This window comes from Oryctolagus cuniculus, chromosome 6, assembly GCF_051225735.1.
Source record: "Oryctolagus cuniculus isolate XC-2025 breed Fujian yellow rabbit chromosome 6, ASM5122573v1, whole genome shotgun sequence".
NCBI lineage: Eukaryota > Metazoa > Chordata > Mammalia > Lagomorpha > Leporidae > Oryctolagus > Oryctolagus cuniculus.
In genome coordinates this window covers 26,987,529-27,011,322 of record NC_142872.1, presented here as the reverse complement: position 1 = coordinate 27,011,322, position 23,794 = coordinate 26,987,529, and the positions used below count along the sequence as shown (strand labels likewise).

The 23,794-nt window shown below is 38.6% G+C and overlaps 2 protein-coding genes and 1 long non-coding RNA gene across 16 annotated transcripts in view; 1 reads left to right on the top strand and 2 right to left on the bottom strand.

Annotated features, from left to right (window-relative positions):
- The window catches only part of PKD2L2 (polycystin 2 like 2, transient receptor potential cation channel), a 47,237-nt gene extending 44,829 nt beyond the window's left edge, over window positions 1-2,408 (bottom strand). For 2 of the 6 annotated variants that reach the window (XM_089335911.1, XM_089335912.1), the window contains exons 1-2: window positions 1,149-1,311; window positions 354-455 (exon numbers count right to left, since the gene is read on the bottom strand). In XM_089335911.1, coding sequence (XP_089192037.1) covers window positions 354-455; window positions 1,149-1,179 — 133 coding nt within the window. In that variant the 5' untranslated portion in view covers window positions 1,180-1,311. Of the gene's footprint in view, window positions 1-353; window positions 456-1,129; window positions 1,634-1,852 lie in introns of those variants that run through there. The other 4 variants (XR_016236151.1, XM_089335914.1, XM_089335910.1 and 1 more) reach the window with 4 other exon arrangements.
- Window positions 2,409-3,049: 641 nt separating this feature from the next.
- On the bottom strand, window positions 3,050-22,837 carry MYOT (myotilin). Of its 4 annotated transcripts, none has more exons than XM_008255052.5 (10): window positions 22,760-22,837; window positions 19,663-20,229; window positions 14,554-14,728; window positions 12,986-13,090; window positions 9,287-9,336; window positions 8,616-8,748; window positions 6,772-6,979; window positions 4,418-4,583; window positions 3,874-4,007; window positions 3,050-3,664 (listed from the first exon to the last, which is right to left on the bottom strand). In XM_008255052.5, the coding sequence occupies exons 2-10, from the start codon at window positions 20,016-20,018 to the stop codon at window positions 3,492-3,494; spliced, it is 1,500 nt and encodes a 499-aa protein (XP_008253274.1). In that variant the 5' UTR covers window positions 20,019-20,229; window positions 22,760-22,837; the 3' UTR covers window positions 3,050-3,491. The 4 variants fall into 4 exon arrangements, with proteins under 4 accessions (XP_008253274.1, XP_017196565.1, XP_089192041.1 ...); XM_017341076.4 differs by having other exon boundaries at window positions 9,287-9,333; XM_089335915.1 differs by lacking the exon at window positions 12,986-13,090.
- Window positions 18,997-23,794, top strand: part of LOC149126066 (uncharacterized) — a 142,415-nt gene continuing 137,617 nt past the window's right edge. For 3 of the 6 annotated variants that reach the window (XR_016236156.1, XR_016236154.1, XR_016236159.1), the window contains exon 1: window positions 18,997-19,132. This is a non-coding gene — a long non-coding RNA (uncharacterized LOC149126066). Of the gene's footprint in view, window positions 19,133-19,271; window positions 19,440-23,794 lie in introns of those variants that run through there. The other 3 variants (XR_016236157.1, XR_016236155.1, XR_016236158.1) reach the window with 1 other exon arrangement.

The window sequence follows — 23,794 nt, the reverse complement described above, 5'->3', positions numbered from 1 at the left end:
CAGCTGGGATCTTACAGAGATCTTTCATTTAGGTCATTTTTTGCCACAGTGTCTTGGCTTTCCATGCCTAAGAAACTCTCATGGGCTTCTCAGCTGGATCCGAGTGCCTTAAGGGCTGATTCTGAGGCCAGAGTGCTGTTTAGGGCATCTGCCATTCTATGAGTCTCTGCTGTGTATCTCGCTCCCCATGTTAAATGGTTCTCTCCTTTTTAATTCTATCAGTTATTATTAGCAGACACTGGTCTTGTTTATGTGATCCATGATAACCTATGTTTTTATAAGGTCTTTATGCTTTCAAATATATTTTTCATCTCCATATTTTAACTTAGTCATCTTTATCTTTATGTACTTACATATACATAGATTTATTAAAAAGATCAAGTAAAGCAACAGCTCCTGAAGTGTGGTTCCAATTTCTACATCCTTTCTGTAATGTAGTTTAGGTTTTGAAGTCCCTGTGAGATATAAAACAAAAAATTTCTTTACCTTATATGTAACTTACAATGCATGTTAAGTACAACATGTAAAAACACACCATTTTTAGTTGTCCCATGAAAGGTAGGTATTTTTTCCCTTTTAGGCCCTGAAGAAACAATCCCTCGAGAGATGAAATAATTTACACAAAATGGACGCAGTGTGCGCTGGACGCCAAAGAAAGCTCCAACAGCTTCTGGTTCTTTTTAAATCCTGTTAGGAAGCTGGGAGGACACTAAATTTTCCCACGGGGCATGTGGGCAGTCATTCGATGTCTACACTAATCTTACAACACGGATGTTGCCTCACAGTCCCGTCTTAGAATGAAAACGCAATCCACAGAGCAGAGCGAAGCCCCAGTCCTCTCTCCACCAGTCGACTGACAGCTGCTTCTGCTAGGCCGGAGAATAGCGCTCAGGCTGCGTTACGTCGCGACACGATTCAGATCAAAGCCCCAGCGACACTGGCTAGCAGTGTCTTCTCAGAGCTTCGGCTTTCTCTGTGACAAGGGACGGTGTATCTTTTTGCTCTTCCAGAGGAGGCTTTGAGGTCTAAAAGTCTGACGGTCGTATTTCTCACAGAAATAGACCTGGGGCTACAGAGTTCCTTCCAGGGTATCTGGAGTTGGCAGACCAGCCCTAACCTATTTACTCACTAGGAGACCCCCTCCTCACCGGGTTGCTGCCATCTGGACGCCTCCGCCATGGCTGACCCGGACTAGACCGCCCGTTCGTTGCCCTTCGGCCTGCTGCGCCTGCGTGGTAGCCTCGCGGCGCTGCTAACTTCTCATGCGCCTGCGCGAGCCCTCCACCCCCTGCAGGGGCGCTGGCGACTCGACAGGCTGGCTGCAGGTGCGCCTGCGCGTTGAGGGGCCTTCGGCGCATTTCGCCTGAGGCGGGCTGGGGCTTGTGGTGGTGGTTTGTTGCTGAAGTCCAGTTTCTGGGACAAACCTGCCTTTGGACCTCAAAATCATAGTAATTGATGGTAACTGGCTTCTGTTTCTTGAATATCTTTAACATTTATCGCCTTGTTTAGTCTCCACATCCACCTCCCTGAAAGGTAGGTATTGTTGCCCTTTTAGGCCCTACAGAAATCGAGCCCTTGAGAGATGAACTAATTTACACAAAATTGAGGCCGTGTGCGCTGGACGCCAGAGCCTTGATCACTAATCACGACACACACACCCCACCCCCACTGCCATGGTGGCTACTTGAAGAAACTAGTTCTTAACCGAGATCTGTTGATTAAAAAATAGCTTCCACTCTTCACTCAGCTTGAAAATAGATTTAAAAAAAGAAAAAAGATCTGTGGTGGGGCGGGTGTTGCGTCCAGTGGTTAAGACACGGGTTAAGATGCCCGTGACCCACATCCGAGTTACCTGGGTTTGATACTCGGCTCCGGCGCCTGATTCCAGCTCCCAGTTCCTGGCACCCTGGCAGGAAGCGGTTGATGGCTCAAGTAGTTGGGTTCCTGCCACCCATGTGGGAGACCTGGATTGAGTTTCTGGTTCCTGGCTTTGGCCTTGGTCTACTCTTGCCCATTCTAGGCATTTGGGGAATCAAGCAGCAGGAAGAAGATCTTTGTCTTTATGCCTCTCAAATTATTTAAAAAAAGGAAAGAGAAGAAAGAAAGGAGGTAGTGATAATGTAAAAAAGGCTAGGCCAGAACAGCGGTCCCTGGAGTCCAGACCCACGTCTGGCCCAGAAGCTTCGCAAAGTTGAGAAAGTGGTTTGTAAATCACTCTGAAAAAGGCTGAACAAGTTTGGCTATAAATTAAGGCAGCCAAAAGCCTGCCGCATGATAGGAGCATTCTCATGTTGGAAAAAATGAAAATATAAAGGAATTCAGTCCAAATGCGTTCCATGGCAGCCAGCAAAAAAAGGAAACATCTAAAATGTTTGAAAGTAAGGATGAAGCCACATTTGTTGATGAATGCTGTTTTATGGACTGATAAAAAGCAAAACTAGGCCACACAGTAGCAAGGATCAAAAAATACTGTTGATGAAAGGGACCAGAGAGGCCTAGAGAAAGGGGAACAGCCAGTGGACCTGCGGACTGAGAGAAAGAAAGGGCTACTGTCCTAGCTTAGGGATAGTTTTTTTTTTTTTTTTTAAAGGATTTGTGCTTTTCTGAACTTGGACTTAAAGATGCTCATAAAATGATGCTTTCACATGTAATAGGTTATCTGAATTTGAAATTGTTGGAGGAAAGACAGCTCTATAAAGGCATTCAAATTTACATTAAATATTAAAGTGGATGGCCCCTAGAGGCCATTTTTTTTAAATTTCAGGCTAAAAATCCTGAAGAATTAGAAATCTATTTGGTTAAAATTACAAATTCAGGAGACATTCAGTCATGGCTTAAGTTCCCGTTGTTGCTTTTCAAGTGCAAACCATGAAAAGTTCAGCTCAGTTTCAAGAGGAATTGATTGAGTTGTAAATGAGCTTCACACTGTTGAATATAATATCATTGTCTTTTTTGGAACGTGTTACTCATAGGTTCTCCTGAGTATTGTTTAATATATAAAACCCAGAAATTTTAAAAGTGTAGATTGTTGTGAAGAAAAGACAGTCTGTTTAAATATTTGAATTTTATTCTTTTGACATAAAACTATGGAGCACTCAGATAATGTGTACTGTGTTAGTATTCCTACAAGAGAAAACAGGTGGAAGAATATGTAGAAAGCAGTACCTGTAAACCTTGTTTCAAGCATTTGATGTTTTTAGAAAGTTGATATTAATTTATAACCTGTAATTGTTAAATGTGTCGACTGAAATGTTATGATCTCACATTTTAAGATAGTCTTCTACAATTACAAATCCATATGCCCAGATTTTCTGAAGTCTTCACAAATCAGAGAAGTAGAATGTGCAAGAGTCAAAGGATAAATATTAGAAATGTATATTAGTTATATTATCTACTTAAAGCCATAATCTGTTAATACAGCTATGGGTTTATTTCAAAAATGTAACTGAATATATTCTAATAGTGTAATTGTGTTTTCCAGTGTTAAGTTATTAAAGTTCTTCACTTTCATAGAGTCCAGATTGAGCTGCCAGACGCTGAAATTCTCCTTCTGGGTTAAAAGCTTGTTTCACATCCAAGCCTCTCCCGTTCAGTGCTAAATATTTGCTGAAAGTTGGTCGAACACGTAACTGCTTAGGAGCTGGAAGAGTTTGATTTGGACGGGCTGAAATAGAACAAATAAAAGTTAATTCAGAAAACCTAAACGAATTGGCTATGCTAGGTATTCATTATCAAACAGGAAAATAAAAGGAAAACTGATAATGTATGAGAGGAAATCCCTCAGATTTTATACTGTGCTGGGATTTACTTTTTTTTTTTTTATTAAATCCTGGTTAAATCCTTTAAAATACGTGGGTTGATAGTGGGACATACCTGTAACATCTAATCTTGTGTTGCATGTGGTGATCCCAGCTTCATTAACTGCAGATACAGTATACCACCCAGCATCTTTCTTATTTACATCTTTTATCAGTAAAGTAACTCTTCCAGCATTATCATGATATAAGCTGAAAAGAAACATTAAAAAAATCAAAGTTTAGAAATTAAATTTCCTGTGAGTTTCAGTGATTCTCTAACTTACAGAGTCATACTAATTAGAAGAAAAAGAAGCATTTGTAAATTCTGTGGCTATATTAAGTCATTGTCAAATAGCTGTTTTTTTTTTTTAACATTTCCCCTTTGTCTTATGCCATTTTTTCCCCTGAAATCATCTTTGTTGTTTGCTGAAAAGGTAAATCCTAAGGCTTCTTTATACCTCAGATTTCTGATGAGTGGATTCTGGTTTATTGAAATTTTATTATGTTTGTATATACGGCTTAAAAACTAGACAAATAGAGATCATGATAGCATGCTATTTATAATGTATATTGAGGTGTAACTGGATTCATCTAGTTAGGGCTAGAAATACTCATCGTACCTTATTCGGTCAGTGTTGAAGTGTACCATTTCATTATTTCTCTTCCAGAAGAGTTTTGGTGGCGGTATAGCTGAGATCTGGCATTCTAATTTCACTGACTCTCCTTCAAAAACTTTTTTGCTCTGTGGCTTGAAGATAAACATTGGTGCTCTTTTATGTTCTTTTGCTACATATTAAAAAACAAAATTCAAGTATTTGTAATATAAAAATTATATTAAATCAAAGTATTATAAAATTTGTACATTGATTTTAAAATTTTAAAAAGCAGGGCAGGCACTGTGGTGTAGCAGGTAAAGCTGCTGCCTGTAACACTGGCATCCCATATGGGTGCTGATTCGAGTCCTGGCTGCTTCACTTCTGATCCAGTTCCCTGCTAAAGTGCTTGGGAAAGCAGCGAGGTTGGCCTAAATCTTTGGGCCCCTGCACCCACATGGGAGACCTGGTTGAAGCTCCTGGCTCCTGGCTTCATCCTGGCTTAGCTCTGGCCATTGTAGCCTTTGGGGAGTGAACCAGCAGATCGAAGACTTCTCTTTCTCTCTGGCTTTGCCTCTCTCTCTCTGTAGCTCTTTCAAACAAACATATCTTTAAAAAAAATTTTTTAAAGCAACAAGGTGGAAACATTTTAGCTAAAATACTATAATATATAAAAATCAGAGATTTAAAACTATGATGTAATGATTTGTTGAATTTCTAATCCTGTTTTGTTTAAAGAATTTAAATCCTATTCTCATTTGTCATCTCTTGTACAGGGAGGCAGCATAGGTTTGGAAAGAGTACTAGAGAACTTAGGTTCAAATTCTCTACTGGTTCCATGAACCACATCACGTTGGGAAAATTTTGTTAGTATTTCTCTAAGCCTTAGTTTTATCCATCCATCCATCCATTCATCCATCCATCCATCCATTCATCTATCTATCTATCTAGTTTCTGGGTAGTAGTGGCTGCTGTGTCTGCCAGACAAATTATTGTCAGGAACAACTGAGACAGTCAGTGAAACGACTGGTTAGTAATTACAATGTTGGCCGGCGCCGCGGCTCACTAGGCTAATCCTCTGCCTAGCGGCGCCGGCACACCGGGTTCTAGTCCCGGTCGGGGCGCCGGATTCTGTCCCGGTTGCCCCTCTTCCAGGCCAGCTCTCTGCTGTGGCCAGGGAGTGCAGTGGAGGATGGCCCAGGTGCTTGGGCCCTGCACCCCATGGGAGACCAGGAAAAGCACCTGGCTCCTGGCTCCTGCCATCGGATCAGCGCGGTGCGCCGGCCGCAGCGCGCCGGCCGCGGCGGCCATTGGAGGGTGAACCAACGGCAAAGGAAGACCTTTCTCTCTGTCTCTCTCTCTCACTGTCCACTCTGCCTGTCCAAAAAAAAAAAAAAAAAAAAGTAATTACAAAATTACAATGTTATTAGCAGACATCATGACTTGACTTTTCTTCAATTTCCTGAGGGAAAAGAGAAAACAATAGCACAGTACTGTAACTTTGGCTTTCTAAAGGAAAAATGAGCAGATTGGACAGATGCCAACCAGGGTCTGTTTCTGCTGTAATATTATCATATTTCTGAAGACTTTGGCAAAATGGGATTTGTCCAAAGCTGAATCACTTGAGTTAGTGTGTTTTTTTTTTTTTTTTAAAGATTCATTTGTTTATTTTAAAGTCAGAGTTAAAGAGTGAGAGAATTCTTCCATCTGCTGGTTCACTCCCCAAATGCTGTAATTGCCAGGGCTGGGCCAGTCTGAAGCTGGGAGCTAGGAGCTTCTTCTGGGTCTCCCATGTGGGTGCAGAGGCCCAAGCACGTGGGCCATCTTCTGCAGCTCTCCCAAGCATATTAACAGGGAGCTGGATCAGAAGCAGAACAGCCAGGACTTGAACTAGGGCTCATATGGGATGCTGGCACTACAGACAGCTGCCTAACCTGCTGTGCACAGCATTGGTTCCATGTTTTTGTTCCCAGCTAGCTAGTTTTGTTTTTTTTTTTTTTTTTCTTAGATTGAAGTGCCCCAGTATACCGTAAAGTAAGTGTTAGGATTTTTCATTGATATAGGTAAAAAAGAAATACAAGAAAATTTTTGTTCTTTGACATGATCAAGCTCTTATAAACAATGAGTTGTAGCAAAATATCTCTTATGTAATATACTATGGTTTAAACCATTACAAATGTGGTATATTTAAAGCTTAAAACCAGACCCAGTTTTATGAGAAGTGCAGAGAGCTGAATCGGAAGTGGAGCAGCCAGAACTCGAACCAGCGCCCATATGGGATTCCGGCACTGCAGGTGGTGGCTTTATTTGCTATGCCACAGCGCTGACCCCAGTGCTGCTGTATTTTAAGGAGCCCCTCAAAGACTTAGCTGGAGGCTTACCCAGGACATCAAGCTGCACAGTGAAGGTGGCTTCTCCTGCTCTGTTCTTGGCAACACACACATAAGCTCCTGCATCTGAAGCTCTGACTACTTCAAAGATGAGTGAATGGAAGCCCTTCTCAGACACTATCATTTTATGCAAATCATCTGATTGAACTGGTCTTCCATTCAGGTACCATGACACATCAGGAGCTGGCAGTCCACTCACCTAGAAATAAAAATATAAGGAGATGACAGTTTTAAATTATTGTATTGCTGGGACCCATTTGTCTTTTTATGAATTTTAATAATTCAGTATTTGAGTGGCTTTGTGTTTGAATATGCAGAGTTCATAAAGATATTTATAATTAGAAATGTAGGAATTAAATGTATTGAAATTAATATAAAATTTTCAGATTATCTCAAAGCATATGTAGTTCATTCACATGCAATCTCAGGCTGTTTAAGATCTCTTACAGATCAGAGTAGTTGGTGCAGTGGGTTAAGCTGCTGCCTACGATGCTGGCATTGCATATAAGCACTGGTTTGAGTCCTGGCTGCTTTCTTTCTGATCCAGCTTCCTGCTAATGTGCCTGAGAAAGCAGTGGAAGATGGCAGAAGTATTAGGGCTCCTGCCACCACATGGGAGACCTGGATGGTATTCTAAGCTTCTGGCTTTGGCTTAGCCTAGCCCCAGCCATTGTCATCATTCAGGGAGTGAACAAGCAGAAAGAAAATTTTCTCTCTCTCTCTCTCTAACTGCCTTTCAAATAAATAAATAAATAAATATTTCCAAAGAATCTCTTAATTACTATATTTAGAATATTAATTCATATTATATATTTGTCTCCACAAGGAACATGGAAGTCAGGTAGCATTTCATTTCATTGTGATTCACAGTGAAGTGGCAGGGCATGCGTGTGAGACTTGCTGGTCTGATGTCAGAATGACTTTTAAAGATTTTTAAATCATTTTTATTTATTTGAAAGAGACAGAGGGAGATAAAGGGAGAGAACAAGAGAGATATATTTTCTATCTATTGATATCTTTTACCTGCTGATTCACTCCCTAAATGCCCTGGGCTGGACCAGACTGAAACTAGGTGGCAGGAACTCAATCCAGGTCTCATGTGGGTGGCAGAGACCCATGTGCTTGAGCCGTTACCACTGCCTCCAGGATGTACATTAGCCGGAAGCTGGATTGGAGGTAGAGTGGGGAATTAGACGTTGGCACTCTGATGGCGGATACAGGGTTCCAGCTGATTTCTTAAGTGCTGACTTTTCTCAAATAGAGTAGTGAGTATATAGATGGTGGTGAGTTAGATGTTTTATGACTCTTAACAGTTAAATCCAGTGTTAAGCCTTAACACTAACTTTCTTTCATAAGGAACCCAGAAAAATATATGAAAAAGTTCTCCAAAATGAGGATAATAAAAAATGAACATTCTTCTAAAGAGTTATTCTAGCCTGAAGAACTCTTAGGCCAAGAGAAGAAGGGTGATGGCTTGAATTTCTGGATGGAAGAGAATTAGAGAAGCCTTGTAATTTAGAGATCTATGATAGCATCACTTATATAGGATGTTAGGTATATGTGTTTATTCAGTTAGTTTTCATAGCTTTACGAGGTAAGCATATTTGTTATTAATTTGCCAGATGAGGAGCTGAAAGCACAAGAGCAGTTAAGTGACTGGTGTCAGATTGCACAGATAGAAAGTGGCAGAGCCAGGATTCAAACCCTGATTAGCTTGGCTCTAGAATTTGTGTTCTTATCCATTGCATAGTATTTCTCAAGCTAAGTGGCAAGCTCCAAGTAGGAAGAGGACATTTTTCAAAAGCCTAGTATCCTCAATATTTTTTAAGTCTTACTTTGAAGTCCATTCTGCAGAATCTTCCTTCGTCAATTGATATGTTCTCTGGCACTTGAATGAAACGTGGTGGGTAAAATTTCTCCTGGATTGCATCCTGATCATTCACATCTCCCCTGGAAGATGATCTGCTTCTGTAAAGATATTTTCATCACTGCTGCATCAATGTTATCATTGCTTTTGTTTTCACATTAATATGAGGGTTCAGACATCAAATTTGAAAGCCTGGAATCTATGATTTGATCTGGTAGTATAATAGTGGAGTGAGACCTTAGAGAGTGTGTTTGATGTTTGTTAGAAATGGTAACAATGTAGAAACATCTGGTACAAATTGTACATCTTTATTTTTTTGCAGTGCCATGAATTGAATTAAATTAAATGCAGAATGCTTTATAGGTTATTATTATCACCTCTAAAGATTATATAATTTGAATTTTCATTGTCATGAAAAAGTTGTTTAACAGAAACATAGTCTCAGCTTCTTTGTCCAAAACATTTAAAGAACTTCTGAGGTAGTTTGGATAATTAATATGAAATTTAGATCATCATCTTAGACATTGGAAAATTCCCATTATATTCTTAAAAAGGTATTTAGTAAGCTGGAGTATTTTATAAATATTAACACTGAAAACATTTCAGATAGCAGAACATGTATTTTTTAAAAAATTTTACCTTACTTGTGATGTAGGAACTTGTAGTCGTGCATGTTCTGAGTTTTGCTGCTTGAAATCAAAATAAAGAGAGAATGTTAATACACAGTTAACTTAAAATGAAGCAGAATTAAGAAAGAATAGTTGAAAGGAACATTTCTATTTTGGCTGTATTTGTATAGTCATATTCTATATATTCACTTTTTTAAAAAGATTTATTTATTTGAAAGGCAGAGTTGGGCCGGCGCCGTGGCTCAATAGGCTAATCCTCCACCTTGCGGCGCCGGCACACCGGGTTCTAGTCCCGGTTGGGGCGCCGGATTCTGTCCCAGTTGCCCCTCTTCCAGGCCAGCTCTCTGCTATGGCCAGGGAGTGCAGTGGAGGATGGCCCAGGTGCTTGGGCCCTGCACCCCATGGGAGACCAGGAAAAGCACCTGGCTCCTGGCTCCTGCCATCGGATCAGCGCGGTGCGCCGGCTGCAGCAGGCGGCCATTGGAGGGTGAACCAACGGCAAAAGGAAGACCTTTCTCTCTCTGTCTCTCTCTCTCACTGTCCACTCTGCCTGTCAAAAAAAAAAAAAAAAAAAAAAAAAAAAAAAGAAAGGCAGAGTTATGGGGAGAGAGGGAGAGACAGAGAGAGCTATCTGCCATCTGCCGATTCATTCCCCAAATGGCTGCAATGGCCAGGACAGGGCCAGGCTGAAGTCAGGAACTAGGAGTTTTATCCAGGTCCCCCAAGGGGTGTCAAGTGCCAAGTACTTCAGCCATCTTCCACTGACTGGAAGTGGAGCAATTGGGATATGAACCTACACCCCTATGGGCATTGCAGAAAGTGGCTTATGCCACAACATCAGCCACATATATTCACTTTGTAAGCATTTAAATACAGTGCACTAACCTACTACTACTCTAGCAAGAATTATTAGCACTATTCAATAGATGTTATTTATGAAAATAAGCTAGACCTGGAATTGATGGTGGTTCATTTTTCAGTTGATTATGACAAAGGATGATGTGTCACCCTGGTGTACTTGAAATAGGAACACATAGTACAGATTGTCCTTGAGTAAAACAGAAATAGACATGAAGTCACTTGTGTTGGCATTAGGTACAAGGTGTTATGCCTACTGCTCAAAAGTGGCACCAACAGCAATAAACACTGGGCTGGAAAATACTTCTCTTTTTAGCTCCTGGCGCAAAATCCTGTTGGACATCATTGAAGATATGTGTAATTATGAAAAACAATATTAATTACTTCCTGTTTAATAAAAGTATATTTAAGCAAAACATCTTTTAGGATTTATATCCAATCACCAGAAAATTATTTCTATTTAAGAGTAAAGCCAGAAAGTGATGAAAATTATAATAAGGAAATTGATTAAATATTTAAGACTTACTCTGTGTATTTCACTGTGCTTAACACAGTGTGAGATGAAAAGAAATAGAAAGTAAAGTCCCAATCTAAATATCTGCAACATATTTGTATAGGACACAGAAAATCTGAGAATGAATAATTTGAGGATGAATCGGTTTAATGCATTTTGTCATTTTTAAAGCAAAAGTCTTACAACTAAAATTTTTTGGATAGCCTTAAGATTCTTTAGGGAAAATGTCATAAAACTAGTCAATTCAGTGATCAACTTTTTTTGTTGTAGTTGTCGCCGGCTGTGGCGGGCATTTTGGGGGTGAACCAACGGAAAAAGGAAGACCTTTCTCTCTCTCTCTCTCTCTCTCTCTCTCTCTCTCTTTCTTTCACTGTCTAACTCTGCCTGTAAAAAAAAAAAAAAAAAAAAAAAAAAAAAAGTATGGTTGGGGCCAGCACCGTGACACTGCTGGTAAAGCTGACACCTGCAGTGCTGGCATCCCATATGGACAACGGTTCAAGTCCCGGCTGCTCCACTTCCCATCCAGCTCTCTGCTATGCCCTGAGAAAGTGGTGGAAGATGGCCCAAGTCCTTGGGTCCCTGCACCCACGTGGGAGACCTGGAAGAAACTCCTGGCTCCTGGCTTCAGACCAGCGCAGCTCCGGCCATTGTGGCCATCTGGGGAGTGAACCAGTGGATGGAAAACCTCTCTCTCTCTCTGCCTCTATGTAACTCTGCCTTTCAAATCAATCAATCATTTTTTTTTTAAATATGGTTAAAAATATCCAAATTACCTTTTTGACTTTTTCCTATAGTGGTGGTTTGAACACGCATATAATTTTATTCCAAGATGTGATATTTCAGCTATACTACAGTTTGATGATACTTTGTATTATTTGGGATAATGTTTGAAATATACAAAAATGTAAGATTTACCTTTTCTGATTTCATGATGATATGTTTATGTTGCTATCTTTTTTCCAAATATTATTGTCTGCATTTTAAAAGATTTTAAAGAATGAATGAGAAAAAAACATATCCTTGTTCTTGGAGTTGGATATTGTGCATTTATAAGATTAACTATCATCACTGAAAACATTGCTTTGAGTAATCTCTGCTAGTAGAGTTGGGTTTGTTTCTTGTTTGTAATCTTCCATACTCAGTCCAGAGTTCAACATGTAGTAGGTACTCCATGTAAATTTGTTGAATGAATGAATGAATGAACTGTTCAGTAGCTAAAATGAAATTGTGTTTTCAGTTTCTAGTTCTTGCTCTGTTAGACCTTGCTCCATCCTTTTTAGTAGATCTAGTCACATTCAGTGGAATCAAAAATCTTATTTTCAGTTTTTATTCTTGGAAGCTTGCATTTCTTGTTTCTTGAGGACTTTATAATAGGGAATGAAGGATAACTGCAGAAGGAAGACAGTGATAATGCTTCAGTCTCACTCTCCAACTGTATGTTTCTCTCTGGGTTTAGTTATTTGTTAGAATCAAGTTGACCAGGTACAAGCATATGTGAATACCTTTTATGCTCTCCATAAAGTTAATCCTTTCTTTGGAAGGATAATTTTGTTAATCTTAGAGCCATTACAACAGTTTTTGTTGTTGTTTTAAATACTTATTTATTTGAAAGGCAGAGTTACAGAAACAAAGAAGTAGAGAGAGAGAGACTCAATCTTCCATCCTCTGGTTCACTCTCCAAATGGCTACAATGGCCAGGGCTGGGCTAGGCCAATGCCAGGAGCCAGGAGCTTGATCCTGGTCTCCCATGTGGGTAGCAAGGCCCCAAGGATTAGGCCATCTTATGCCTTTCAGGCACATTAAAAGGGAGCTGGATCAGGAGTGGAGCAGCTGGGACTGGAATCTGTGCCCACATGGAATGCTGGTGCTGCAGGCAGTGCTTAACTCCACTGGGCCATAGTGCCACCAGTTTTGCTCTTTAATAAACATTTTTTGAAAAAAGAGACATTAAAAAAGGAATTGGATGTTTCATTACTACCACAAGTGTGCTTTAAGACATTGTAATGATAAACAACTTAAAAGAAAAGACTAATTTGGTTTAGAGTTTTAACATGTCCTGAAAGTAAAGATTCATAACTATAAATTTTCTCTCCATATAGATGATGTAGAAGGAGTACTAGGTATAACTGACCTATAAATCCTTGATAAAAACTGTACCATTTCTGATGTTTTGACTCAGGTAAACTTTTAAATTATGTATTACATACAGTATGCATTATTGTATATAAATTGTGTATATACATAGGTATTCATTTGTATGTGTGTGTGTTTTCTTTTTTTTTGCACATCGTTACACAAAATGAAAGCATTCCAGTTGGATGGATTATTTTAATTTACCTGTGTTGAATACTGTGTATCACTGTCATTTTGAGCTTGAAACACAGCAGCTGCATTCTGTGGTCCCAGCAATCTGCGAGCCATCTTCTCCTCATATGTTAACCGCTTTAAAGAAATAAGTTATTAAGGACACAGTAATGAGATTTAATAAAAAAATGTTTATACAGGTGTATCTTAAAATCACCACTCTAAATCAGAACCTCAAAGAAATATAAGCCGATATATTGAATTATTGATTTTATGGTTTTAAAAAGCCATTTCTTCCATTCAAAATATTTCTTTCATTTTAGTGCCACTTCCCTCATATATGGTAAAAATTAGTGTAGGCTTTCTTTTTTGCTCATAAGAAATGCAGGCATCTCACCTTTAAAGAAAGCTCTCCTAACTAAAGGGAAAACCTTCTCCTTCCTCCTTGTTTTGCACATTTTAATCTGCTCTGTTTTTGAACATAGCACTTCATGTCCTTATATTCAGAAATAACTTTCATTAAATGGACACTGAATATTTAACCACACCAACTTATAATTGAGAGCAGATGATTTGCTAAATATATTTGTATTAAAGTCATAAAGTGCTGTTTCAGAGATAAGTGACTAAGATAATGTGTACACTAGGCACTACATAAAAAATTAAAGCTGTAGTCATTTGCCCATGATTATTAACACCAAAGTACATGAAGAAATTGAGTTGGCAGTATCTTTCATTAGTTATTTGGCTATCAGACATTTTCATTAAATGAAATTTAATGAAATAAAATTTTCATTAAGTCATTTGGATAGATTTTTCCTTTGTATCCTTTTTTTTTTTTTTAAAGTGGCTGCACTTTTCTTCCTGCAGCCTTTTTTTTTTTTTTATTTGACAGGTAGAGTTATAGACAGTGAGAGAGAGAGAGACAGAGAGAAAGGTCTTCCTTCTGTTGGTTCACTCCCCAAATGGCTGCTACAGCTGGCACTGCTCCGATCCGAAGCCAGGAGCCAGGTACTTTTTCCTGGTCTCCCATGCAGGTGCAGGAGCCCAAGCACTTGGGCCATCCTCCATTGCCCTCCCAGGCCACAGTAGAGCGCTGGACTGGAAGAGGAGCAACCAGGACTAGAACCCAGTGCCCATATGGGATGCCGGCGCCGCAGGTGGAGGATTAACCAAGTGAGCCACAGCGTCAGCCCCAACTTTGCATCCTTTTAATACTGAAAACTGAGAGCAAACTGTTGAAATCCTTACTTAATGTATACTAAGCTGATCTTCTGTATATTAAGATAATCGAAAATGAATCTTGATGTGAATGGAAGGGGAGAGGGAGTGGGAAAGGGGAGGGTTGTGGGTGGGAGGGACGGTATGGGGGGGAAGCCATAGTAATCCATTATTCGTACTTTGGAAATGTATATTCATTAAATAAAAGTTAAAAAAAATACTGAAAACTGAGAGATGATTTCATGCAGAGAAATATGGATTAAGACCTATTATTCCTTCTTTTTAGACAATCCTATTCTTTGCTGTGTGTGGATATAGAACTTATTGAAATTATATTATAGTTAAGTTGGCTTTTTGTACGAAATAGACATTTTGCCCACTTGATTTCCATTATGAAGAAGGGTGTCCTTGCTTTTCAACTTTCTCTCCAGATCTTGAATCAAAGCTTCTTTTGATCCTTGTATTTCATGGTCAGGAGTCCTTGGTGTTGCCTTCGCATTTGCAGTTTGGGATGGGTGAGCATTTACAGGTTGGCCAACTGAGGATTGTTGGTAGCTTTATAAAGGAAAAAAAAATATTTTTTAAAAATTCTTTTTCTTTTGCTCTTTAAGAAGGGAAAATATATTTGTTTCCCAAATAGTGGGTTTAGATAGATTGTCCCTATGCAGATTGTAAAACCAGCTAGCCTGAGTATAAAGATTTTTAATGTCTCTTTCAGTGAACATACTACTGTTAGGGTAGAGGTGACAGATTCCATTAATTGCTACACATGTTCCTTCTTGCTCTATCAGTATATTTTCTAAGGCCTGTCAGTCATCCATAACTACTTTAAACAGAGTGTCCACAGAACTGAGTGCTTGCTATACAAAAAAAATTCTCAAGAGACTTCCATAGCCTTGTCAGCTCATGACAAGAGCCTTGGGTGATTACTGATGTCATAAATAAGAGTGTCAATTGTTAAATCAACAACAGGAGTCACTGTCCACTTATTCCCCATGTAGGATCTCTGTCCTTAATGTGTTGTACTATGAGAATTAACGGTAAAACTAGTACTCAAACAGTACTTTATACTTTGTGTATCTGTGTGGGTATAAACTGTTGATGTTGTTACTTAGTATATACCAAGTTGATCTTCTGTTTATAAAGATAATTGAAAATGAATCTTGATGAAGAATGGGATGGGAGAGGGAGGAGATGGGATGGGCGTGGGTGTGAGGGAGGTTATGGGGGGAAAAGCTGCTATAATCCAAAAGTTGTACTTTTGAAATTTTTATTTATTAAATAAAAGTTAAAAAATATTTAAAAAAAGGGAAAATTTCTCAAAGTAAGGTGTATCTAAAATAGAATTGGCCTCATTTTGTAATTCACTTTTAGCTATGCTGAGTTTATCATTTAGTAATACTGGTATTTAAAACACCAGTTGCCCTAGTATCAATCAAGAAGAATTTTATAGGAATGGTTACTACATTATTTTTATCTTTACAAATGAGAATTAAGTGGCAGGAGGAAGAATTGAGAAAATGACAGTAATAAGGCCACGCATTTGGCCCAGCCCTTTAAACCCTTTTTGGGATGCCCATGTACCATATCAGAGCACCTAGATTTGAGTCCTGGCTCTCCCTGGGGACCAGGCCTGCCCTGCTCTGCCCATGGTGGGCATTTGGGGAGTGAACCAATATTGTGAGTGACCTCTGTCTCTCTATTTTTCTCCTCCAACTCCATCTCTGCCTTTCAAAAAAAAAAAAAAAAAAAAAAAAACAACAACCAACCAAACAACAACAACAAAAACCCAAAGCCAAAAAAAAAATGGAGGAAGATAGATAAAGAGATATAAATTGAAAAATGGATTTGGGAAAAACAAATTCGAGTAGCATTTAAAGACCTTGGTTTAAGTCTTTATTTCATGTACCGATCTTTTCTTCTGAGGTGTCCCTGGCCCCTCCCAAAGTTCCCTGTGTTGATTCTGATAGAGGATGGGGACCTTATTCAGGGACTCCTATGTTTTTAGATCTGTTAGGTAGTTCCCTTTTCACAGTGCTTTTCACAGCAAGCTGTGAGAGGCTTGCTTATATCAACCATTTTTTTTTTTTTTTTTTTGACAGGCAAAGTTAGACAGTGAGAGAGAGACAGAGAGAAAGGTCTTCCATTGGTTCACCCCACAAATGGCCACTACAGCCGGCGCTGCGCCGATCCAAAGCCAGGACTCAGGTGCTTCCTCCTGGTCTCCCATGAGGGTGCAGGGCCCAAGCACTTGGGCCATCCTCCACTGCCTTCCCGGGCCACAGCAGAGAGCTGGACTGGAAAAGGAGCAACTGGGACAGAACTGGTGCCCCAACTGGGACTAGAACGCAGAGTGCCGGCGCCGCAGGTGGAGGATTAGCCAAGTGAGCTGCAGCGCCGGCCTATATCAACCTATTTTATGTGGGAAAACTGACAACTGCACTCAACAAATGTTTTACCATTATCATAATGAATGTTATCCAGTTATGCACTTGGGACACCCAAAGTCTGTTGTCTGACATATTCCTGTCCAAAAATTCTTAAGGAAATTAAAAAGACTTGTGAACTAAGTGGAAGTATCTCCTCTGCGTAGATTTTGCTGGCATTGAGACTTGATTAATAATCATTACCTTGTAAACATATTGAAGAAAAGGGGTCGTATTACTTTCTCATGTATATTCACTAAGGGAAGCATTAGTGTAGGAGATACTGTCAGTTAAATGAATGGATGTTTTTCATTGTAATCAATATACTTTGTATTGAAAGTTGAGAATTCTTATGTTTCAAATTTTCATGGCATGTGTATTAATTACTAACTGAAGTCTGATTTGTTCATTTACTAGTCAAACCAAGATTTTAAATAAATTAGCTTTTTCCTTTTCAAATACTGAGTCCCTAGGTCAAAGAGGGAAAATTCCTTTGATTTTATAGATCTCATATTTCTCCAACTGTATGGGATTATAATAGCCTACTGGGTATTTTTAATGCCAGCTTGTCATTTTTATAAAAGTGAATTAACATTAAATAATTCCTTTTTCAGACTGAAATCTGAGAACTCCTGAAGGATTATCAAAACCAAGCCTGGAAATCACTGATGGGTATGTGACCTTGGTCACTATTCACTGAATACCCCCATTATTCTTAGTTTACATGGCTTGTTAGGTCTTGATACCTATTCCTATTTATAAGCTAATATTGTACACTATTTTAGATGTCTTTTCCCCTATCATTAATTATACAAATTCTTAATTTTATTACAGATCAGAAAACTGAATCATCAAACAGGCGAGGTACTTGCTAGATATCACATAGCAGGACTTTCAGAAGGAGTAATTACAATTACAGACTTACCCTCAACTTATAGTATGTGGTTCGATCAACTGAATAAAAAGTTTGCATGAGGGTTTCCTACTGATAAAAGGTTGAATAAAGCTTTCATTTTTTCTTCATTAGGTCAGAAACCAAGGGATTATTTTAAAAAATAGGGCAAACTTGAGCCCCTCATAACAACGAAGGAGTTATGTACAAACATTCAAAGGGCCAGGGTTTTCCACCCTGTACAGCTGGACACAGAATTGGTGTCAAGCAGCTATGAGAAGATTAAAAGAGTTATCTGTGGTTGCTGAAAATGGAACAACTAAAGCTGGATCTTTGATCTCTGGTTTGGGGACCCTTCTAAATTTTATTTCTTATTTTTAAAAAGAAATTTATTTAGTTGAAAGAGTTACAGAGAGAGAGGGAGAGACAGAGATCTTTGACCTGCTGGTTCACTCCCCAAATGGCCACGATGTACAGGGCTGGGCCAGGCCAAGGTCAGGAGCTGGGAGCTTCATCTGGGTCTCCCATGTGTGTGCAGGAGCCCAAGAACTTGGGCCATATTCTGCTGCTTTCCCAGGTGCATTAGTGGTGAGTTGGATTGGAAGTGGAGCAGCTGGGACATGAACTAGGCCCATATGGGATGCTGGTGTTGCAGGCAGTGGCTTAACCCGCTGTAACACAGTGCTGGTTCTTATTATTCTCACTTTTTGCCTTTAATCCTGATTTCTTAGATCTGTGCATAGAGCTAGGGACATGGTTGAGGCTTAGTGAATATTTGGTTTGATTGTTTATTTCCTGGCCAAGAATTTGGATTATGATCGAAATAATTTACTAAGAAAATTATTACAGTAAAAAAAAAAGGCTATTTTAGATTTAAAAATGCTCATATGGGGAATGTTGAATGATAGTTGAGAGATGGATGGAAAATGATCATCTGGATGAATGTAACCAAGAAAAATCTACACTGCCTGGTATGGGTATAATGGGAATATGGGAGATAAGAGCTAGCGAGAGGACTCTTAATTTTTGAAGGAATCTTTTTAAAACATTAGGTCAGACCCATAAGAATGTGTTACAGGTAAAAAGCAGTTGACTGTCAGCCCTTTCAAATGATTCAACAGAATAACTATAGGATTTTAACTTTTTTTTTGGCTTCTTTGGTTTTTATTTTTAAAAATATTGAAAAAGTTACTTAGCAAATTGAATTGCTGTACTCGGTTCAAGTAGGCAGAGTTGTTATCAATGATAATAATTTCTAAAAAAATTAATGTCTAGAAACAGGGAAAAATATGAGTTGCAGTGAATGTGTCAGTAAGCCTGCAGTGAAACATTCCATCAGACAATTTCTGAGATGCTTCTGATTTAATTTTCTGATGTTTTCACCAGCCAAGAAATGGGAAAACTGATTAGCTCTAAGTTTGCATGCGCACAAAGTATTCAGTTCATGTTTTAAAAAAAGCACCACTGCATGTCCTTCTTGTATCAGGTTCTCCTCAGACAGTCTTAGGTTACTCCTCATATTAAGCCCAGCCCACCCAGTTTGAACAATGTGTGTTTTTAAATGCCAAAGGAAATCTTGAAGCCATAAGCCTTCAACTGTTTAAGCCTGTCTTCCGATCATAGTGAGGAAAATTCACACGTGTGAGTGTCCGAATTCCAGATTTTAAAGTTTGTTAATTTCGGTCTTTATTCAGCCAAGTGGATGTTCAGGATTAGAGGGGGAAATGGATAGGAAGAAAAGCCCAAGACTGACAGGAAACTCAATAGCCTTTGCTTATGTGAGAGGAAATTCTAGCTGAAGGAGAACAGACAGGTGTTCTTCATCTCTGGTGAGCGTAGACCGGAGGAATTAAATTTACAGCATGAGGAACTTAGCTAGAAACTAGTGGAAAAGGTCACTGTTGTTGGGCATGTTAGAATTTATGTTTTTGAAGATGGAAAGTAATTGGTAAGTGTATGGAATAATAGGTAAGTTAGATTCAGCTCAGCCTGGACACTGGAGAATGGATTGAAATAATACCTCAAATGCCAGTTCCCTGGTTCCTGTGTGTCCTAGGAGAATTATGGGATGAGACTGAGCAATCTCATTGCCTTTCTGTACAGTAAAGCATGCTCTCAGATCTCCTGTCTGTAAACTCACTTGGATGTGCAGTAGATAAAAATTCACTTACTTGGAGTCCACAGTGGAAGGGATTTTACTGGTGCTGTAATCAGGCTGTGATGGTAGTATGGAGCTGAGGAAGCTGGCTGGGGACTGATTATAGGTGGCTGTAACCCTTTGGCCTTGATTGGAGCCAGCAAGCTGCTGGGGAGAAGCAGGGAAGGCAGAGGAGGACATGGTGATGTGAGAGCTCATTGTTGAGGAGGCAGAAAATCTTTGCTCTGTGCACTGGCGAGGGTGGATGGTAATGGAAGACTGTTTGGTCTGGCTAGAGAAGCTGGAGGTTTCTGGTCCAGGAGGCTGTGATCTGGAGCCACATGGATTTTGGGACTGGATGAAGTGTTTTGGACGTTCATAGTTAAACATGCTTAGCTGGTAGATGGACGATGAAGGCGAATTATTACTATAAAGATTTATTCCTGGAAGAGCAGGGTCCTGGATTTGGGGCTGAATGCCTGGAATTACTGACGGTCGCAAGGAACCAGAAGCAACCTTGATCCGCTCCTCCTTGTTGAGATCTTGAGGATTCTGTGTTTCTGGCTTTGGTAGAGTGGCCTTCTCTTGAAGAATAGTGTTCCTTTAAAGGGAGAAAATAATTAAGTTACAATTTTTGATGAAACAACATTTTGTTTAATATTTTTATGACTTTATGTGTTTATTCTTTTTTTTTTTTTTTGAACTTAATACTGCCTCAAAGAGGAAATTTCCTGGCTTTTATACCGCCCCTTCTTTTCTGTCTTGGTTTTCACAAATGACTTCTCCTGTGAGAAAAAAATGAAAGCACACTCAGAGGCTGGCTTCCAGATGCAGGGGCACAAGGTTGAGTTTACTGTGGCCATTTGTGAATAGAAATCTTGTGATGATGCTCAGTGTGATAATTTTAAGCTTTTGCCCAGAGGCTGTAATTTTTGTTAACCACAGAGATTCAATTATTGAATATTAATACTAAGCTAAATATTAACATGTCAGACCTTCATTTAGTATGAGTCTCCCTATTGTCCATCAAAACATATTAATAGCCCTTCTGATACACACAAGTTAACTAATGTGCTGATGGTCTCTGATGAATAGTATCTTTGTAAGCCAAGAGAAGCAGCATGCTTTTTTTGTAAAGAATATTTAATGTCCATACTCAGTCAGCCTTCCTCCGTTTGATTCATAAAGTGGAGTGATGGTCTATAATGTGTTATTCAGCTTTGAGTGGGGTTTTTAAAGAAATCTTATAATTCACTGCTTGTTTTCTTCCCCTTGATTCAAATTTGGCCATTGTACAAACTAGATGATAATTACAGAATAACGCTGTGTTTGTACATGGGTGTATTCCTGAGCCATTTTAAATTTTTTTCTGTCACTTTTAGATTTTATATTGTAGTCACTGGTCTTCATGTTCTCTTAATTATTTAGAGTTTTACTTTGTATTCTTATTTCTTATTTAATATTTATTTTTGACTAATTTTGATGTTGTTTTAGTTCTTGTTCTTTTTTAAAAAATTAGTAAACAGGAAGATTAAAATTAAATAAGGCATCTATGAAGTAGTCTATACACTACCAAGCAAGGATGGGTGCCATTTCTCCTAGCTCTGTGTTGGCTCCTCTTACTTTCTACAATAAATCTCCAGTTTCCCTCTGGTAAATCATGAAAATCAACCTTGAAAGATTATTTGCCTCTGATTTTTCCCATTAGTATGGCAAATCTAAGCAGCACTGTCTATAGATATTACAAAAGCTAGTCAAATTAATTGTTGTTCATATTTTATTTATTTGACAGAGTTAGACAGTGAGAGAGAGAGACAGAGAGAAAGGTCTTCCTTCCGTTGGTTCACCCCCCCAAATGGTCGCTATGGCCGGAGAAATTAATTGTTGGTAACACTGATCCTATTTTATTCAAATAGTAGATAATTTAATTTGAAATACATTTAGCTTGTTTCACATAGTTTAAACAAATGCTGAGATGGTACATCAAACTTTTAACTAGAAAATTAAGCATATTGTTTATCATCATTGAAACAAGGTCTTATAATTTTAAATTATTATCTTGAAGAAAATATTGTAAGTGAAACTTCCAGACCAAACAACTTCATCTTAAAGTTGTTTCTGTGGTTAGAACTACCAGTTTCAGGAAAGAGTGAAAACCCAATGAAACTGCTAACAAAGAATATTGGAAAAGAACACTTAAAATATTTCCTAATTTAAAGTTATGAACACAAAAACATTCAGCCAGAGTGCATTTTAGAAATGAACTGCATTAGGCATTTAAATTGCTGGAGGAAAAGACATCCAAAATGAGGACTTTATTTAGATCTTTTCAAATACAGGCTCTGTTTTAAAGCAAGTAGTTTTGTAGTTACAAATTGATTCACCCATTGTAGAATTGAATTCAGAGTTTGGTTCCTAAATTCCTTTCTGGGGAATTACGCAGACTCGTTTCAGATGGTAAGAAATAAGCTATTCAAGAAAGAGCCAGAAGATACTTTCCAAAAAGAGGTCCCTATTTTTCTTTACATGCGTTTTCAAAATGCCAACTGTCTTGTACATTTTGGTATCAGATTACATAGTTAATAATTAGTGATACTTTTTAAAAGGCTTCATTTTATCCATGTTTCAACAAAATTTTATGTATTTACACTAGTAACTCTGGGAAGTCTACATGTTTGTAGTTACTGTCCAACAGTTCAATTCTATAACAGATTCTAATAAAGGACAGTGTCATTTTATTCCAAATACTAAATAAATTTCAAAGATATTATAAATACTATTCAATCTCATTAAAAAAACTTAGTATTTTTTTCACAGCTCTCATACAGCACAGACTTGCACAAAAGGCTGATACATACTATTTTGGGGCCATAAAACATTGCACAATTACAGACCCTTGAAAAATGTCCCTTTTCAAGGAAAAATGATGCTTTAAAACAACAATCTTTCCTTCTATCCTTTGTATAATGCCTTCTAGTTTCCGTGGACTAAATAGGTCACTTTCTCTTTAAATCATGATGTTGTGGCTTTCAAGCTTTTTATACGAAGATCACCTTTGTACAGATATCTGATTTGGACAAATAGCATTGGTAAAAACCCCAAACTCTAGCAGGAATAATGGAAGAACTTACCTGTAGATCCGGAGGGTGCCAGCTGGATTTAACCCACTATTGAAGGGAAGGAAGATACATCTCCTTCCCTCACAGACTAATCTAGTGGCTGTGTGCTTAGTATTATAGCTCCACTGACTTTTATCAGCTGCCAAACAGTGACATCTGATGTGCTTGCCTGTCCATCTACCTATGCTGGCATGTCAAAGTAAGAGTCCACAATCTAAATAATATCTCAGATGTCTGAATGATATTTAAGGAGTGGGATTACATGAGCTTCACTTGCAGGCCTCTTTATTTTAGACACACATTTTCTACTGTGAGCTTAGCAAGCTGGGGAAGAGCAGTGAATTGGGAGATAAGGAAAAGTATGAAGCAAAACTCACTTAAAAAATTGTGGTGGGGACTTGACTCTTCCCTGTTGAAGAGAAAAAAAATAAAAAGGAAATAGTGTTCCATCTGGAGTTTTTCTATTTAGTTAAAACTCCAGCAAACAGAACAGGGAGAGAGGAGTTCCAAATCAATTTGTATTGCATTATTCTTAATCTGAAAGCTTTTTTTAAAATTTGCCTAGTGAGAATGGGGTGGAGTATGATTCAGACAATTTGTTCCAAGAAAGGGTGTAGTATGGGAAAAGGCAGGAGAGCAGGGTCACAGTGACATGTCACTGGGAGGTGAAAAAAGTGGCTTGGTTTCTTTAGCAAGGTTTCTGAATCTCTCTGGCATATGCCCCTTTTACTTAGCGCTTTTGTTCTAAAAGAGTTTTGAAACACTCAAGAAACAACCAAATCTGCAAACTATACAATTAAAATTAATGTTCTTTTTTCATTTTCTTAGTCCTAGCAGTTACAGTTTATTTTCTATTTTAGTCATGGAGATCATTTTTGTGCAGGAAGTAAATAATTACAGAAGAAGAAATTTTCAAATTAACAGGTGGTAGAAGGAAGACTGTACCAATAGAGTAAAGTTATCTCTGTTTAGAGTTTTATTTCCCCTCCCTCATGGGCAGGTACCCCAGAGAAGATGTTTTAGCACATAAGAACCATATAAAATTCT